Here is a 20,962-nt window from a genome sequence, read left to right on the forward strand (position 1 = left end):
AAAGCAGAAGACGTCAAAAGGTCGGAATTTTTAATGAAATCTGTCGGTGGGATGTTTTCTCTTTTCACTGAATACACAAAACCGGTTCAGAGTGATTTAGTGGTTATAGGTGTCGTCAAACTACCACGCTTGATAAATTTGTAATGTCATTAGAAGATGCTCAATTCAGGTTCCGAATCATGGCTTGATCTGATCATTCGGGATCACTCAGCTGTGGCCGCCCAACTCTGCTGTAAATTTGGACTGTGTTATATGAAGTCGTCGCTTTTGCATAATGCGGATAAGTGTTGTATTAATTTTGTCTTGGTGTGAATCAAACTGTCACCAAGTACGTGATTGATTTAGTTAGAATTCATGTGCGATATTTTTTGGTTTTGTCTTGACTTTACTTCTACTTTTCATTCCTTATATCATAAAGGGGAAATATTGTATATGATGTGTGATTCATGAGGAGTAATATTCAGAAAGATTGGGTGTTTCTTTTTGGATCTTAATAGAATACATCATAAAACAAATGCTTTGAAAATACACCCCTTCTTGTGTCAGCTGGCAACCCCGAGGCTTTTCTAATGTCAGGATTTCTTGTGAACGGCTACCAATCTGGGCTTGTACCAAGAAGCAACGCAGAATGGGTCAACATACAAAAGAACACCTTTACTAATTGGGTCAACGAGCAACTACGCATGCGCGGACTGTCCATCCATGACCTTAGGACTGACCTTGCAGATGGGGTCAGTTTGGTAGCACTTCTGGAGGTCTTACAGCGCAGACGTATAACTGGTGTTGTCGAGCGCCCGAGCAATCCACATGAAGCACTTCAGAATCTGAATGTAGCTTTAGAAGCAATCGGGGAAGATAATGTTCGAATTGTAAATATCGGTAGGTAGTGTCACCTAGATATTACTAGAGTGTACTTATTAAGTCAAGGACAAATTGGTTCACAATCAAGTATTTACACTGAAGTCTGTCTAATATAAAATGCAGAGGAAACTTAAGATTATGTCTATCAGTGGAAAGAATATGCAATATAGTAAAATAATGACTAGCATGAATGTCCGTATTCACGGTTATTTGATTATCTCATCACAGTACGTGGGTTTGATATTTTTCAATCGGAATTCATGTGACTGTATGCATATGTAAAAGTAGTCAACACACTCACGTCGAATACGGCTCATTGTAAAACATGGATATTGATAGTGACACATAATGGTTTTCTAAAGATCTTGGGGAGGATACTGCATGATATGTTATTAAGTCGAAGAACTGCATTTTTAGTGTATTTAATATATGTATTCCGTGGGTGTAGTATTTTGCTATTATCAAGGTCAATGCTTTTTTACAGTTCACTTTAATGAAGACGAATAAATGCAGGAGATACGCTCGACATCTCTAGTCATTTAAATAAAATTGACAAATTATGATATACTTGAACATGAATTAGTCCATCAACTTGCAATCGTAGGTAATCCATATAATTCATATTATGTAACCTTTTTAATGAATTCTTTTGATATTCATTTTGGTTAGCCTTCCGAAGCTACATTATGTGTATAAAAAGAAAAAAAACGTATGTTTTGTCAGATCAAATGTTCACATCTTTCGTGTTTGTGGGCGTCTTTATCTGAATAAAAGTGTAGGTACATTATTACGACTAGGGTCGACTACTCGACTAGACCACTGTATTTATTTGGTCCTTGTCTTGAGTAGTCGTTCTGGTCATTAAATAGGAAAGCTCTTTTCAATGAACCGATAAACCATCAACAATGTATTGGTTCCCACTAAGTATTGCCTTTACATTGCTTTAATGGGGCATTAAATGTGAAGTCCGACTTTTAAAGTGGACCTTCCTATTCTCTACCTTGTAATTATACTGTTGCTAATACCGTTATGCTGGACAAGAGAATGTTTTTTATTGTCCGTTTGACCAGACGGGACACTTTGTTCCGCATTTCGTTTTACAGAAAAGTCCAACCGCTATTGAATATTTAAAATGTTTCAAATAATTTATTATTACGTCGAAGTTGCGCTAAAGCAAGGTTAAAGAAGGAGAAAGGTTCGTACATGTAATACATGTTTCCTGTCAGATTTCTGGCTAAATCTCTTTTTTAATCAAAGAATGATTGATATCATAGCAATATCTTAACTGTAACTTAAAATAAATGCATGAAAGTTGGAACAATGAACAGGAGTAAAGTTCTCAAAGAGGTATGTAATTTCGTGAATATATAGATTGCCGTATAGTGTATGTATATTTACCACAAACAAAAAAATTTCGATTTGAAATAACATAAATAATAAATATATAGATTAGGTTTTCCCGATATATTTTGTGTACAAAATTTTTGTATACAAAATTATAAAACTTGGTAAACATTATTCAGGTTGTCAATTCCTATGAGAAATAATTATTTCTGAAAAAAAGTTTGTTTGTGGATACCCTGTCCATTTCGCAGCAGGCCTTTAATTAGGTCCAGTTATGCCATAACAGGACCATATCAATACTATAATCGCCTTTGACAGATCCAAACGATTTTATTAAGTGGAACAAGTTTTCTACAAAATGATGTTTATTCCACCTCACCTGTGCTTTGTATGATTTTTATGCTCAAGCAGTCGACATTTCTAATGTTTAGGAACCATTTCATTTTACGTGCACATTTTTTATGCTAGGAATTAAGCTTTCTTAACTGAGTGTTTCCTAAGACCACGGAGTTTCACAGGACATAAAATGTGTGTAGTGATACATATATTCACGTAGGTGAACCCAGAGCAACAAAAAAATTCAATATTGCATCTGGAAAGATTAAAACCTGAGTGATAAAGTGGTATAAATGTCAATTAATAAAACAGGAATCATGTCTATGGATATAAATCACATTCTACAGTTTTATTACATAGTGAGGCCAACTCCAAATTTTACCAGTGGTTTGAAATAATTTTTGGAACTCTTCAAGAATTATTGCATTCCTTTTAGGTTGTACAGATATCACAGAAGGCAACATTAAACTGGTTCTTGCCCTCATTTGGCAGCTGATCCTCCGTTATCAGGTGGGACTGTCTAATATCCAACACAAGAACTGGATGTTGGCATGGTTACAAGCTGTAATTCCGGAATGTAACATCACTAACTTTACTACAGACTGGAATGACGGCGTAGCCCTACAGTAAGTCCGGAAATTGTCTTGATTTGGCTTATATTAAAAGTGTTATATTTTGATACCTTATTTCTCATAAAATTTCCCATTTTTTAATTTTTAACTTAAAATGGGGTTTAGTTACTACTCTCGGGTATTGCACAGGTCCTACCCTGTCTGACTGGCAGTTTATATGTTCTGTAAATGTGTGACATAACAGATATTCTAACTTGAACCGTGAGATTTATTTTTCATGAACAGAGTTCTTGTTATATCGTACACTGCTGAAAGATTTGCATAAGTTCAATAAAGATATTTTTATTATACAATCTCAAAAGGACATTGTTGTCAAAAATTCAATAAAGTGTCCTATGTCAAGCTCCTGAACTAGGGCTTTATTTCTTATTTTTAACAGATATTCGCCCATGGCAGTAGAATTAATTGTCTTTCGGCAAGATTTAATGGCTTTATAGCCTTGAGAAATGCACAAAAAGTTTTAGTACACATGCAGCAAAACAGGTTTAGAATTTGAAGAGAATTAATTGTAAACCTGAATAACGAGTATACATGATGCATTGGTTATGGTTTTGTAGTTGACTTTAACTGTGTGTGTTTTTATATAAGGTAATTCTGATTAAATTTCAAATATAAACTTCAAATACAAGAGCAAAAAAGGTTTATGTTAAAAACAAAAACTCATTATAATTCATTTCAAAACATTTGCTTTAACAAGCTAATTCAGATAAATTGTGTCTCCCGCTGAAGGCAAAAACTAGGGTTTGCTCAGGTTGGATGCTCAGATCCTGGGAAAGCAGGAGGGGGTCCCGGATTTACAGAATTATCAAATTTTGTACTGAAGCAAACAAAAAATGTCAATATGGATATTAAGATTTGACTGCTTATTCTTTAAAAGATTTTTTTAATATAAAATATTCAATCACACAATAATAGTTTGTAAACGACATGAAACATAACTTCTTTTCAGATGCTAAATACTATCATGTAGTAATTGAGAAAAAATGGCTCAATCTGGATGATAATAATTCAAAGTTAAATTTAAAAAATCCAAACAATAGTTCACATACATATGTTACATCACGAGAAACATTGTCAAAATTTTACAAAGACCAAGTGTGTCTTGTGTACCCTCTACTAAACCTTTTGACTTCAAAATCAATAGGCTTCTTTTTTAGGCAATAAAATCAAAACAATTTGGCAAAAGTTCAAAGGTTTCCGAGTTAGTTGTGTGTGTGTATAGCCTAGTGTATGATGAACTCAAAGTTTAATGCAGATATCGTGCGGAACGAAATTGTTAAAATATCCCCACCCATATTCAAACTATGTGTGTAGTTTATTGTGATGTATAACCTAGTGTGTGTACATTTTGTGTTTTGTTTTAACTTTAAAATTTTGATCTGTACATATATATTTTGTTGTAACTTTACAACACACTCCCTATCACTCTCCCTATGTTTTTCACCTTCCCCCCTCTCTCCAGTCTGTATCTCCTCTCCCCACTCTCTCTCTCTCACTCACCACGCTCATTCTCCCCACTCCACTCCCCTCTCTCTCTCATTCTTCCCACTCTCTCTCTCGCACTCCACTTTCACCTCCACTCTCTCATTTTTCCCACTCTCTCTCCTCTCCACTATTTCTCCCCACTTTTTCTCCTCCCACTCTCCTCGAGAGCGGAGTTCTCCCCACTCCAACCAGCAGTTGGGTATCGAAGAGGCATATGAAAAGGGCAGGTCAAACGTAAGGGAATTGCTTCCCTTTCTTTTTTTCCCTAGCCTATGTCTCCCTCTCCCAGCTTATTATCTCACACACCATTCTCTCACTCTTTCTTACCCTCTCTTTCTTTTTTTTCAATTTATTTTTCTTGTTTACAACATTTCGCCACGTCTTTGTCGTAGAAAATTTATATACGGAAACATTATTAAAAAGTAATTGTGTTTTTAGTCTGACATTACTATTATCGCCAAAATTTATGGCATTGGTTAGTTAGATTCAAACTAAATCACAACCAATAATTTCTAATTATGATTTGGAACATTCTTATACAATTAATTTTCCAAAGAAACATATTTGTTTATTTATAATCAGGAAATAAACCATAGAAAGTCCTTTGCAACGCATAGAAAACGTTTACGCTAAGTATAAAAGTGCCAAGTGCTACCATTCTTAAATATGATATGTCAGATTTTCAGTTTAAAATTGTGAATATAAAACTAATATTAAAAGACTTAATCGTATATGTTGCAAATTTTATTTCACTGTACATTTTATTTTAAATTTATTCTAATTCAGTAAATATTTTATCATTAGTGTACATGTTTCTGGTCATAAAGGATTTGATATGTGTATGACTAGCATTTGGTTTACTCTATTGACGATTTGCTGATCACTAAATCGCCTCAAGTGTAACACTGCCGCCTTTGCAGCCAATTTGTTGGTTATTTGACCAATCAATCATAGAGTTTTTTTAATTCCAAGTCATTGTGTTAAGTTTTGAAGTTATGGAGAAGGCGGGGGTCAACATATTTTTGTTTTATTTTTTAAACTTGACATGGCGATGGATTAAGTATGTTTTACATGTTTACATCACGTTACATTGTTAAAATTTTACAAAACACTAAGTGTGTCTGGTTTAGTCTCTACCAAACATCTTGACATCAAAATCAATAGGCGTCTTTTTTTTTAGACCATAGGGAGTTGTCATGTAGAATTTAATCGCAAAAGTTCTCGAGATATCGCTTGGAAATAAAGTGAATTTACGACCTTGACCTTTTTACACACATAAAATGTATGAATTTACGATCTTGACCTTTGACCTTTTGAATTCAAATTTAATAGGGATCTTCTTTAAGTCATAGGGAATTATATATAAAATATCATCGCAAAAGCTTAAAGTTTAATAAACTTTTATCATGCAAAAACAAAACTGTTAAAACAGGAAGATTTTTTTAATTATTGACTTTGACGTTATGCACATACAGAACTACAAAAGGGCGGACAGATCGAAATTAATATGCCCACTTGCAGTAGGGGACAAAAAGCTAGGAACAAGTTGTCTATTGGAAACAACACAAAGCTTTTTTACTCATGATCACTCGAGGTCTCCTAGAATGTACAAAGAATAGATAGAAATTGTGAATATAATAACTTTGTATAATGTTGACTCCCCTAGAATGCCATTATTAGATAATAAATTTTAAATATATGTTGTAACGATGACATTTAGCATATGACGTCATCTTTTTGTGACAACAATGAAAACCTGTTTCCATAATAGTAGCTTGATTTTTCGGAAGGAATTATCACATGGTAGACTCTACAGACACTTTTGAAGTCGATTTCACAGTCAACGTTTCTTTGACTTAGACCTAACGTTCCCATTCAGATTCTACGGGCTAAAACACATAATAATAATTAATGTATTATGTTCTTACTCTATGTAGCAGTCAAAACATTATTTACTATGGAACGCCGGGACTGTCTTATATGAAGATTAAATATTATATGCAGTGCTTCCTTTATTATATGCGGTACTATTTTTATTATATGAAGTAGTTTTTACTTTATATTGTGTACAACCTCCATTATATACAGTGCTTCTCTCATTATATGATGTAGATATGTCATTATATTATGTACATCTATCATTATATGAAGTGCTTTTAACATTATATGCGGTAGTTTTAACATTATATGCGGTAGTTCTAACATTTTATACAGTAAACACAACAATATATTATGTACTTCTCACATTATGTACAGTACATTCATCATTATGTGTAGTATTTCTGTTATTATGATTATGCTGATCATTAAATATTATGTCCGGTCCAGTTAGCATTCCGTGCGGTAGATTTTGCAGTTCTGATGTAGACACAGTATTATATGCGGTGCTTTCTTCTTTATGATGATGACAAGTTGAACCCCCTCTGTTATATTTAGAAATTTTACTTTTTGGATAACATTCTTCATGGTTTTAGGTTATATTTTTTTACTTATTTAGTTTGACAAAAACCAAATGTGGCGCAAGTAAACAAAAATAATAAATTAATTGATATAGTCACATGGATTTTCTTATATTAATTAAATGCAACACGTATGAAGTTAACAAATATTTCTTGTATATTTAACATCTGCTGAATTAAGAATTTCATAAGTTATATAATATATGTACAAAATTTACTTTTTAGTTCAGGGGCGGGTCCATTATTTTTTTAGGGGGAGGGGGGTCACCCCAGTCCAAAAAAATAAAATCCACCCCCCCCCCCAAAAAAAAACGTACAAATTCAATCTCCTAAATTTCAAATACCTGTTACATGGGGGGGGGGGGGGGGGTCAATGACTTCTAGTTTTTAAAACCTTTGACTTTTCATACCAATTTAACACAAACCTGTTTCCATTTAGGGTGGTCCAAGGTTACCTTTTTTTGCTTTAGTATTTGCAAAGGAATTATGACCCCACCCCCTTTACACCTGCGCATGATAAGTTGTTTATAAAGAGGGCACAAACAAATAAAAATTATGTTCATCTTCAACAACAGTTGATACAATATCTTTCATCTCTCGGATAACATAATCTGCCAACCTCTAACTTTATTTTGTGGACACTAAATTTCAATCCAGTTAAAGAGGAACAGAGGTTTTTGGAATTGGTAAAAATTAAGTATGGTTGAATTTCAAGCTTGTTAAGATTTCGTTGACTTATTAAAGATTTACATTAATTAAAGGAATTAATGTATACTTATAGTTTAATTACAATGAGAGAGAGAGAGTGATGCGCTTATCATTGAAATATATTCACCATTTCATTGTATTAATTGTTTTGGCATATAACAAATGTATAATATTCACTGTCATTAACTGCACTATATAAATGATATGTATCAGGAAAAGTGATTTTTATTTAACATTCCCCCTTTTGCTAAACATAACTTTTACTATTGCAATGTTTTTTTTATCCACTTTCTTCAGGTAACTTGTTAATGAGTTATTTTTGAAGTCAAATGCCCCCCCCTTCCCCACTTTCAAAAAGAAATTATTGCTGAAACATTATATATTCCTAAGAACACAGAAACTCTTGTGCCTATTAAATTGAGAGATAAAGAATAATTTTACATTATGAAAAATGAGCAGACCCCGCCCCTAAATACAAGTAAATTAATGTTTTTATACACTGTTAAAGAACAATCAGTTATTTTTTTTTTCATTACCCATTTTGAAATTGATTGTTCTACATATGAAATGAATCTTTTTGAATGCCATATTGTTCACAAGAAAGACACTCCCCTTCCCTCTCTTTCTCGTGCATACATAAAAACATGTCATTTTATTTTCTCTTACACCTCTTTTAAAAACAATTTAAAATTAGCATTTTTTATTTACTGCTTTAATCAGAGACATAAATATTACGTGCATGTATTTTTATTGTACTGAATTCAACAGTTGATACAATGATAACACTAGTTTAAAACTAAACTAAAACTAGACGAAGAAAATTGTTTGAACAATGACGCTGATCCACTTTTCCGCGGATTAGCGAAAAAAAAAATCTGCTTTTCCGCGATGAAAAATAACAGAAATACTACATATTGTTTGTGTATATAATGTACGCTATAATATAATTTGACATATGCATATAAAAAAAAAACTTTTTTCGCATATAATGTTAAAAACATTCATACATATAGATGTACATTATATAATGAAATCACATGTTGAAGTTATGCACATATATAAATGTAATTGTATAAAGTAAATACTACTTCATTTAATAAAAAAAATACGTGCAATTTTTGCATATAATATTTATTCTTCATATAAGACAGGGAACATTGATATTAAATTTTACAATATACGTATATGTGATTTTTATGTATATATCTTTTATTTATATCATTTGGTGTCTCTTTGAAGCCAAATGCGTGTCGCCCTATAGGCCTTTAGATCATTATATAAAAAATTCCTTGGTGTTGAAACACACAATTTTTTTTTAAAACATTCGTAAACAAAGTATGTGGCCATTTTAATAATTTCCATGACGTGACGTCAGAAACCTTTCGCTAACCAGTGTACAATTCATTCCATTTTATCGCATTGTGAGTTTGCACTTTAAGTTTAGTCATACTAATGAAGGAGGAGAACTTTTCAGCAATCAATTAAAGCTAAGTGCAATGTACCCCTGGCCATTTAAAATATAATAATTAAAAAAGAATAATTAAATACATTTAATTAAAACCAGTCGCGGAATAATGTAAAATAATCGCGAAAAAAAATAGACAGGGGGCTAAAAAAAAAAAATCACGGAAAAGCAAAACCGCGGTCGAGTATACTGTCTAAGTGAACTAAATTGAGGGTACAAGCTTGTCAATATAAGTAACAAATATTCAGGTTAATTATGTTGTTGAGGGTTTTAGCCAGCTGATACTGTTACACAGACCTGTTTGTTATTGAAGCGCATCAGAGACCATGACTGAAAAGCATCAGGTCATATCAACCCCGTCAAGTATCAAAACAGATGTGACAACTTTTATTTAAAAAAAAGAGATTTTTCACATTTTCTTTTTCACAAAATTGAGCTGCATCTGAAATTTTTTTGGACTCAAAATTAATAAATAAGGATTTTCACTTTATATGCCCCAGCTAGACTAGTATAAGGTATTCATAAATCTTATTGGAACAGAAAAAGTCACTCTATTATATATTTTGCATTAAATTCATATTTTTGAAAAAAAAAATCAATCATTTGTATTATTATATGATTGAATAATTTCCATCTCTCTGATTGGCTGATATCCAACTATGTTAGAAAAATACTACGTTGTATTGACCTGCACGTGACGTTCCAGGTCAATACAAGGATTTATTTCCTCTACATTGATCTAAAAATAGATTGGAAAATTCCAAAGCTATTTGAACGACTGTGATTTTTTTTATGTGAAAAAAAAAACACATAAGCGAATATATATTTTAGGATGAAGATGGTAAGAGGGGATGCAGGGACCCCCAATCAACACTTTTACTGAACAACATGTTTATATATATATTTTTTTGTTGACTTTTTGGCAGTCATTTTTCCCTCATAATAAATACTCCTTCCTTTCAAAATCCATCCTATAAAAAGACTGACATTATATTATTTTTTTCATGGCAACTAAAATTGATTTTAAAAAAACATTTCAAATTGATACAACTGGTAAGGTTTATTCACATTTTAAGTCTGTTTCTCTCTTGTATTTGGCTAGGACTTAATTAAATGCAAGTTAACAAGTAATGAGCTGCATCATTTTATCAGTGAATCATATAATAAAACAATTATTGCTGTTTTTTCGGTCAATACAATGATTTAGCCATCTTCGAAGTACAATATTCACCTCGCCCTTGCTCGGTAAAATTATTTGGCTTTTGACCTCAAAAAAATTATTGTTATCTTCTGTCGCATATTAACAGCTTACATGACACATTATAATTTTGTCTTGTAGTGCTCTGATAGAATTCTGTAGTCCCGGTCTGTGTCCAAACTGGAAACATCTAAGGGGACAAAACAGGCAAGTTAAACCAAACCTACATTTGGACATCCTCTAAGATTTGTTAGAAATTAAAATGCGCCATCTTCTTCAAGATAAGTTTTCACCATTTCAACTTTCAACCTTTTTCATCAACTTTCTAATGTTTCATCGACGTTTTTTTTCTTCTTCATTCATATTTGCATTTATTCATTGGAAAATACAGTATTTTAATTATTACAGATCATTCAATAAAGTTGTTTTATAAGAGATCGATACTATTTTCGTTAAAATACCTAATGCATTTTTTTTCTATTTCAAATGTTTATCTTCATAAGTTTATACTTGTGAGAGAATAAAATAAACAGTAAATCTTTCAACTGACATTTTCTGTTGTACTATTTGGCAGGCTCAGCAACTGTCAAAATGGAATCAAAATAGCCCGCAAGCATTTCGGAATTCCTCTCATTCTTAATCCGGAACATCTCTCAAGTTCCCAGCTGGACGATCTATCCTGTATAACATACTTATCATATTTCTTAAAAGTCGGTTCCCCGGGATTTAACGCCACGCTTCAGCGCATTCAGTCCCTAGTAAGGGACATCCCAGTGTCCAATTTCACGGTTAGTTTAGCATCATTGTAAGGGGTATAAAGATTTGAATTAGAATGTAAATCAATACAATTGCATACATTAACAGGTTTGTTGGACAAAATCTTGAATATATATGAACTTATAGCTGATATTGTGTGTTAATGAACATCGTATGGAACACAATGAACTTGAGACATACAATTATACAATCTATTTGAATTTCGAAATTCCTGAATTTTAAAATTGCTCAAAATCATCATCTGTTATTACATGGGTGTTAAGGACAGCACACTATAAAACAGTTTTCATTCAGAAGTATTTTAAACAATAAAGGGTTTGTACACAGACGCAGTGACGTCTTTATGCTTAGCTGCAGATCTATTGCTGTCTGGCCTGAACAAAATTGGAATGATCGTCCATCCCATTTTTTTTTTCAACCAGAGAGCTACGGATCTGCATCTACTTTATGCTGTATTTCTTTTAGACTGACTGGAACGACGGGCGAGTCTTGTGCCAGTTAGTAACCAATCTAGGGGGGAACCTCGGGGACTTCCACACCGCCTCAAATATAGAGAGGCTGCAGTACGGTTTGTAAATATATAACAGTTAATCAAATTAATAATTTTGCCTTTGGCATTCTTCCTTTTTGTCCTTGACAGGAAATCAATATACCAACTACACAATTATGTTTTTTATTCGGTAAAACATTCTTTGTTAAATGCAAAATATAACGTCTCGCAGGTATTGATGGGGCACAGTCTCTCGGTATTTATCCTATAATGACTGCAGCAGACATGGCTGAAGAAGACTCGGAACACCTTGGCATTATGGCATATGCAGCGAAATTCATAAATATGAAACCAATTTCTATATCAGCTTTCTCAAAGTATGAGCAGAAACAGGTAAACCACTCAACAAAAAAGCCTTAAATTATTTTAAATTTTGCTATTAAAAGAATTTAAGTTATAAGAACGCTAGACAAATATCAATTTAATTTAGTAAATGAGTGTAATAATAATTATATGTCTTGATCTTCATGGTTAAAATACATTTTATTTGATAAAATATTTACAAAGCATTCTGACCCTGTTCTTATAATTAGCATTTACATGGAGAAATAGTTTTTAGAACAAAGTATACGTCTTGCATATTATATACATCTTGGAATTTTTTTATTTATTATAACAACATACGTGACATTGTTACTATAGCAAGTCTTTGTGTTTTCAGATCATTGTCTGTGACGAAAGACAACCTGTGATTCCTTCGGAAGCCGTGATTCCAATAAGAAATACAGGAGACTCAAAATACACAGTTATCCAACCTGGTGTCAACAAACCGGACAGGACAAGATCTTTCCGAATCGAAAGAATTAACAACGGACCGAAGGTCAACTCCTATCAAATAAATGGAATAGAGACCAGACCCGAGAGTTCATTCCGTATTGAAGGAACCTCCGTCACGTCTGATCCGCGACCTAAACAGAAACCGGAAGTCAATGGCTATCATGATACAGTAGATGGTAATGTTACCTATAATCTTATTCGACAACCGTCGCTTAGAAAAGCCAAGAAAACCCGCCCTGACCCGACTGGAGGGGTTAAAGTAGATACGTATTCAGTTGGTGTCATCATGTCCTCAACAGTAAGTAAATATTTTATCTTTCTTTGTCAAACTCTATAATGACCTTGACCTTTGACAATGACCAAGTTCTAAGGGTAATGGTCAAAGGTTTTAAATCGTTACGTTGATGCATTAGATAGTCATGCAGAGACACTGATGCGTCTTATACAGAATAACTTATAAAATTTTATTGTTTTTATTTTAACAGACAAACGATATTTTACTTAAAGACGATATCAAAATCGAAGCGTTGTCTCCTAATGGCCGTATCATCAAAATGTCCGGTGTTGGTACTTACAATGCACAGTTCGAGCCCGATGAAATAGGTAAATTTTTGCACAATTTTGGCTTCGAATTCTACCTGACTTGGTGTAATTATAATTTATAGAACGAGCTCTTAAATATAAAATTAAAGTTAACGGCATTTTTATATTTATTAAAAAAGAAAATGACGATAAAAATGAAACATTATGAAATAATAATTTATGTATGAGCAACATTTGAGATAATTTTTCGTTAAAGACATTTATTTGGAGACATTTCTATTTCTATAAGCGATGAATATTTTTCTTTACATTTTTGAAAGGGGAATGGAGGGTTTCCTTGTATTGTCAAGGGAAACGCATCGACTCGTGTCCTGTTGATGTTTGCGACCCTTCAAGAGTCAGGGTCATTGATCTAAAAGGTGGAATAGTCGGAAGACCAAACAGATTTAAAGGTGACAATTGAAAACAATTTTATAATTTCTTTTACATAATATCGAAATTTTATTGAAGAAAAAAATTAAAACAAAACTTTTCATCTGTTATATTACCCATTGATAATTAGTATATTTATCATTTTCAGTTGATTGTTCAGAGGCTGGTAAAGGAGATTTAGAAATTTTCGTGAAGAATGACAAAGGACGTGTTTCTTCCTTCTGCTCAGACAATGGACATGGCATCTATAATGTTAATTTCACGCCCTACCTCAAAGGATTGCATTACATCACAGTCAATTTTAACCGGGCAGAAATCAGAGGTTAGCATGCCACATCCATCTACCTTTTTGTTTAAATGGATATTTACTAGTAGAAACTTAAGTTCATGTAATAAACTTGGAATTTATTTGACTTTTTATTGCTTTGTTTCATTCCTAGCTCCAAAACAAGTCGCTGATGTTTGTAAGAATGTGTTTGTCGATCTTTTCAAACTAAAATCGTGATGAAAACTAACAACCAATCATTAATCACCACGATCCTAAGTTTTCTGAAATACTTATAAATTTTTGATAAAATACTGTACATGCATCCTTTACATGTAACTTATATTAGAAGTTTAAAAAATAATAGCATGTGTTTTAATTTGTGCTCTTTATGAGGAAATTTTAATAAATATCCTATAATAATTTTTTTGAAATGACTTTGTATTACTTGTATTTAAAAGTGTATGTTTCTACATGAATATACATTGATATTGAAAATCATAGGTGCATCTCTCTCCAATTAATCTCGCTTAAGATGGGTAAAGAGTGATTTTTAAAAGTGAATATTGCTACACTCTATAAAGTTTCAGAAATACTTGATTACGAAAAATGAATCTGTTTCAGATGATGAAATTTTACTGGGGGCAGATGGTGAAGGGATGCACAGACGTGCTATTTTCTTCTCTGAAATAATCGAAGAAGATGACGGAAAATTTAAAGTGAAAGCATCTTGTATGTAATTGTAACATGTACAAATTTTCAGTGGTATAACGCTTCTGTTTGCTTAATAAACACTTTTTTCTAAAGTTTTCCAAATTGGTTGAGTGACCCTTACAATGTTAATAGCCATAAACGCATGGATGACCCCCAGTTTGAAAAAGAAACAGCAGTGAGTATCTCATTACGAATTTGTAGGTGACTGGCAGATAGATTATGTCACGGGTGGACCGTACGAAGTCTCTATATCGGATTCTGTGGATGTTAAAGTGTACAGCATGAAGGATGGCACGATCTGCAATCTCCCTCATCTGATAGGTAAATAAAATCGGGTAAAAGATTTAATTCATTTGTATGACAAAGCAATTTCCCACTGACAGATGCGGGGATTTCTCTTTTTTATGCAAAAGAATTAGGACAGGACTCACTTACAAGAATGAAGATTCTGATAAGATTCTGAATATTTTTTTCGTCCCATTAGATCGAGGATATTCAGTAAGGTTTCAGTAAATTTTGAGTTCTATTTCATATTGTAGCGGACTGCTCAGAGGCTCCAGAGGGGAGATTGGATGCTGAAATAACTTACGGTCACGAGCGATTTCCCGCCACTGTTACCGAAACGAATCCAAAAATCTATCAAATCACGTTCCGTCCAAGGGGCAAAGGAACGTACAAAGTGTGGCTAGTGTACAGTGGTTTAGTCGTGAAAGGTAACGCTGCAGTGTTTCTATCTGAATACATGTTTTATCGTTTTACTTTAATGTTTGTGTTTTTTCAACGACCCATCTCGAGAATTTTTCACTGGTGTATGGAAACGCCACTACCTTCCTAGTGGAGGGCTGCAAATCTAGACCTATACGTGGCCATAGAGAAGTGATTGCAGGATCTTTTTTCGTGGCAACTCCTACTGTGACACGGTTTATACGGTCTCATGCAAAGGACCGGTCTTTAAGTCCCGCAGTGGCTTTGTGTTCGTTTATATGATTACATTTGTGATGTCGCGAACTGTCCAAACGAAAGGGCAATTATTGCGAATATTTTGTAAAAATTTTAATGCTCCCTCTATAGGCTTTTTGTGAATTAGGGAGGGAGATGCTTTGAATTTAAGGATAATTATCTTAAATTGCTTGCAGGTTCACCATTCATCATAGAGGTGGATGAACTAACAGCACCGAAAGCTGAAGGAGATGGGCTAAGAAAGGGGGTTGTTGGCCAACCGGCTAAATTTAAGATTGACTCCAGAGGCTTTCCGGGTGACCTTCATATTGACATACAAGGTGTGATAGTTTTATTTCAGGTCATTTTCTTACTCTGTTTTATAAATTAATGTAATTAACATGATTATTTAAAATTAACCTCACTGACATTTTAGGTCCGCACTATCCTATTAACTTCACCCGAATACCTGACAAAGACGGCACATTTAATGTAACGTATACTCCCGAGGAAACCGGGTCTCATAAAATCCGTATCAATATCGATGGTCGACCTATAGAAAGTAAGTGATTTGGGGGGCAAAGAAATATCTTGTTAGTCTAGAATTTGCAAAAAAATCTTGCTTTGACGATCTAGGTCAAAATATTTATTTTTTTATTCTTTTTATGTAGAGAGCCCTTTTACAGTGAAAGTCGTAGACCCAAATAAAATCCGTGTTTCCGGGGGGTGGCGCCCTCTAATAGATGACAATGAACGAATCCCATTGGTCGTCGGAAAGGAGAAGCAGATTCCATTCGATGCATCAGAAGCCGGACCTGGTGAACTCACTGCAGACGTTTGTGGGCCAACAACAAAAATACCGACAGCCGTGGAGATACGCCCCGGGGGTCGACACACACTGGTGTTTACACCAGAAGAGGAAGGTACAATGTACATGTAACCATACGTGTAGTTCCTAAATGTTGTGTCTGATGTCAGTGTAATAAAATAAAATACATTTTTATAAGAACATTTATAGTTTGAGATTTTTCTAATTTTGTGCTTCTGGAGATTTTGACCAAAAGAGATCTATACATAAAACTTTAATATATATCTAATGTCACAGTAGTATTTTGAGTGTACATTTTGACTGTTCAAATTTCTCTAAAGCATTTTTTTCATGGTTTGAATGTAGGGTGTCTTTTGTTGAAAATAAATAAATAACCCAGTAATAATATCTTCATATCATATAATTTTATGAACGTCCATTAGTGGCCATTTATATTATCCGTTAGTTATTAGAAGGTTCTTATAAAGACTTGTTTGGGTTTTAGGTGATCATTATATTAATGTTAAATGGGATGACTTTCCACTGCCCAACACTCCATATCTAGGATACGCCACCAAGCCACCACCGGACAGTAATGGCGGTCTGTTTAGACCCGTCATCAACCTTAACCTTAACACAGGATCGCCAAGGTACATGTATTTACTGTATCTCTTACATATACATGTATGGCTGCAAAAATAAAAAGTCTGAGTTTGCCGAGTAACTTTAACATCTACATTCTATACTGGAAACAAAAGCTAAAATATTAAGCTTAACAAGTTATTACAATTCACAGGTCTATCTCGTCCGATGAACAGCCCCGAGTCCAACCAACACAACTCCATAGCCCACTTCACAGCCCTGTTAACATTCTTTTCGAGCTTCCAAAGGGAGCTGTTATGAATTCAAATACATACCCTCTGCCCGCTCCAGACTATCCTGATAATACTTCTCGGAACACTTCACCAAGGTCCATAAATGTCATTCGGAGACCCTCGGACACCGGATATCCCAAAACTAGAGTTTCTAAGATGTACCTTCCACAACGAGCAGGTATGTTTTTATTCCTTCTCACTGCATCCTATTTGTAATATTGATATTTCAACGATAGTTCACATATTGTATGAAGAATGAGCTGATGTTGATGACAGGAAATATGCCCTTATTGTAAAGTGAAACAATTCACCTTTAATAGTTATGTATAATTGCGAAAAGAAGAATGTTTAAAGGCGAAAATACCAGTCTGCTTTCCTGGATTTAAAATATGTCATTATTCTCAGAATTTCATTATCAGTTATAGTTTTTTCTTAAATGTTTCAACAGAAAGTATGTACTCTTCGACGAATTCTGACCTTCCGGTGAGAGTTAACGTTGTGCGCAGGTCCAACACAACAAGCCAGGGATCGAGTCTCCCCTCTACTAGGAGATCCTCTGTCAAGGGCTACCCCGCTCCTACGCCCCCTACTAAAGACCCCTCCAAGGTTGTGCTGAGCGGGAAAGGGCTCAAACATGCTCACCTCGACAAACCAGCTGTGTTCACCATAGACGGCCGAAATGCTGGAGAAGGTGAAATCTGTTTTCTATTGTATGTTGTGTATATACATGTAAAACAAAGTTTTAAAATGCCTTGACTTAGTGTGTGTACAGTAGAGTATTCTCCAGGAAAATATCCCGCTTGCGAATGTCACGCAACATTTTCATACCAAAATTTTGCTAGCGGTTTCCTGCCATTGATTCGCGTAATTAATGAGATGCATAAAACCCTTTTTCCGTACATAAAACATTTCTTATTGAATCATAATTATAACATTTTTCACAATTTTTTATTTGTAATTAAACAACACGATCTTTATAAAAAGTAATAGAACTGATCATAAATGCATTTTTGTGCTACATCTTATACATGTAAACTTGATATATATATGCATGAATATTTCCATTTCTAATTTTTTTCTCTGCGATAACTCTTTAAAACAGTTTATTTCTTGATAATTCTGCCGGAATGTAAATTAGGCAGGTTGTAACATTTTTGCAAATCTCGTGCGCATTTTTTATTTTTAAATATGTGTTTGACGTCACAGGACTATTGAAATTTGCATGGAAGTATGTGTAATTTAACTATGTCTACAATTTTAAAGTCTAAATCTACAATTTTATTTCACAATGAAATGGAAATATAAATGCAGTTTTTATGCCAGGGACATCAACGATTGGGTACATGTAAACTTGATATATGCGTGAATAATTTAGGGGAACCGGAAGTCAGAATAACAGGGGTCAACAAAGAGATTCCGGTTAAGATTGAGCCTACCGGTCCACTCCAGTACAGATGTACCTACACACCGACGGATCCCGGCGCTTACCTGTTGGATATCACCTGGAATAAACGGCCTCTGAAATGTTGTCCCTTCAAAATCAACGTCAACCAGCCGGTGTATCCACACAAGGTGAACGTCAGTGGCCATCCGCTTAAAAGCGGCGTTGTTGGGCGCGATATTCAATTACACATCGATCCTAGAAATGCTGGATTAGGTATGTAAATTTATCAGATCTTGTTTCTATTCGCGAATTTTTTGCAATCTTGAAGAACCCTGAAATTCTTTTAAAAGCGATTTTCTTTTTATTTTAAAGGGGACTTAACGGTGAAGTGTGTTGGACCTCAAATGTCAGAGGTGCCAGTTACACTGGTGGACAACTATGATGGAACCCATAGTGTTAAACTAAGACCAGCTCAACCTGGGCGCCATATTCTGCATATTATGTATGGAAATGAACACGTTCATGGTAAACAGCTGCACTAATTTATCCGAATTTTTTTTTTGGTCATGTTTACATGTTTTCCTAATAAAATTGAAAGAAAACACATTAGTAAGATTTATTCTTTTTTGCAGGAAGTCCATATGCAATTGACATAAAAACACCACGTAAGCAGCAGTACCCGGTGAGAGTGTACGGCCCCGGGATAAGTGACGGGATTCTCCCGGAGTTTGAGAGCCATTTTATGGTAGATGCTCAAGGAGCTGGGGCAGGGGAACTGAAAGTCGTCATCATGGGCCCAAAAGGTACATATAATTAATTTATTCTTTAAAAATAGGAAGCAGTGTAAAGTAACAGAATTATGGTCATTTTTTCTTTATTAAAGGAACATTTGACTTTTAAAAAGAAAAATACTATTATAGGTATTTGGAATGAGGAGGCAATAAGGCCAAATTAAGCACATGTTATTTCTATCTTTATATAAAAAAAAAACTTTTTCATTCGGAAATAGGTGCCTTTAATGTGGAATTGAGCCGTACTAGCCAGAAAGACAAACTTGTTCATTGCCGCTACAGTCCGGTAGAACCAGGACTTTACACCATTAATGTTATCTGGTCCAATGAACATGTAGAAGGAAGTCCGTTCAAGGTTAATCTGGCAACGAGTCAACTGCAGCTAGAGCGCATGCTCATGGAAAGGAGGGCTTCTCTGCCTCGATCCTTATCATCCAGTAAAGAGGCCCAAGGAGATCCGGAAAATCAGAATATTCTGTATTGAACAGGACTTCTATTTTAGACATTTTCGTTTGATTTCATTTCATTACATTTTAAAGCATTTTTTTTTACATGTAACCACAAAGGGGAAAAGGTTTAAAAAAGCAAAGAATGTACAATGTTTAAACATTTAGTTTTGTAACATTTCTTTGAGATGTTTTTGCCCTTTTCCAATCATTAAACATAAGTGCATACCATATTAAGAGCTTCATAGCAAAAAAAGAAAAAAATAATAATATTAAATACTGTTGTTTTTGAAGGAAAATTAATAGTACATGTACTTTTTGAATAAAAAGGTGCCCTCTGAAATGGACATGGTTGATATAGGCATGTTGACTTAATCTATAAACAACCAACCATGTGAAATGAAAAGATTTGTGATGAATCCTTGATATATGTTTCATTGAATAATTGTAAACAATCGTTTGAACGATGATGCATTACTTTTTTAAAGTTTGAACTGCTAAAAACTATTATATTATTGTATTGGAATCTATATAACCATGTCACAGGAATTTAGAATTTTCCAAGACTGTTGTTATTTTTTGTTGTTGTTGTTGTTATTTTTTTTTTAATCTAAACAAAGCGACTTTTTATTTTGATGTTTAATGAATAATAGATGCAAGTAGATTAAATTTATAGTATTTTTATTAAGGATTTTCAACACTCATGGATAAAAAATCTTTTTAATTTTCAACATTCATTGTAATGTTTTTATATTCGAATGTTCCACGTCTTTTGTCGAAGATACTGAACTTATTTTTATTTTATTTTATTTTTTTTTTTTGCGCTCATAATATAAATACGTAGGCTAAATAATATTTTCCCATTGATTTTCTTAAAAGGCTTATTTTTTCAAAATGGTTCCTTTCTAAATGCTAGGTCAAGTATTTATCAACTATATGAATCAGTAAAAAATACTAACTTTTCACAAGAATATACATTTTGAAGTGTCCGTATTTGGATCTTGACTGATAATTATGGTCATGTTCGTTATAGAAAATGTAACTTTTTAAATCTATATATTCAAAAGTTTTATTGCATAAAGATTATTATTATTATATATAATTAATTTTAAAAAATTGTGTAATAAAAAAATTATTGTAAAATTTGTAATAAATATATTGTGCTTTCAAATT

General features: G+C 33.5%; 1 protein-coding gene across 1 annotated transcript; it reads left to right on the forward strand.

The window, feature by feature from the left end:
• LOC134259355 (filamin-C-like) lies at positions 1–20,594 on the forward strand. The gene is made up of 23 exons (XM_062741943.1): positions 1–879; positions 2,978–3,167; positions 10,630–10,695; positions 11,063–11,276; positions 11,731–11,833; positions 11,988–12,148; positions 12,477–12,890; positions 13,078–13,195; positions 13,456–13,587; positions 13,716–13,889; positions 14,457–14,564; positions 14,748–14,867; positions 15,086–15,259; positions 15,683–15,826; positions 15,922–16,047; positions 16,157–16,408; positions 16,799–16,943; positions 17,090–17,346; positions 17,617–17,859; positions 18,544–18,825; positions 18,925–19,077; positions 19,185–19,355; positions 19,562–20,594. Exons 1-23 carry the CDS (start codon positions 570–572, stop codon positions 19,825–19,827), a joined length of 4,323 nt encoding a protein of 1,440 aa, XP_062597927.1. The 5' UTR covers positions 1–569; the 3' UTR covers positions 19,828–20,594.
• Positions 20,595–20,962: the final 368 nt, after the last annotated feature.

This window comes from Saccostrea cucullata, unplaced genomic scaffold, assembly GCF_032062105.1.
Source record: "Saccostrea cucullata isolate Sc308-1 unplaced genomic scaffold, CSIRO_AGI_Scuc_v1 ctg478, whole genome shotgun sequence".
NCBI classification, from domain to species: Eukaryota; Metazoa; Mollusca; class Bivalvia; order Ostreida; family Ostreidae; genus Saccostrea; species Saccostrea cuccullata.

Coding starts and splice junctions, on each gene's coding strand:
- LOC134259355 (XM_062741943.1), top strand. CDS start 570: ATGTCAGGATTTCTTGTGAACGGCTACCAATCTGGGCTTGTACCAAGA. Junction 15,260..15,682: donor CAGTGGTTTAGTCGTGAAAG/GTAACGCTGCAG, acceptor AATTGCTTGCAG/GTTCACCATTCATCATAGAG. Junction 16,048..16,156: donor CGATGGTCGACCTATAGAAA/GTAAGTGATTTG, acceptor CTTTTTATGTAG/AGAGCCCTTTTACAGTGAAA.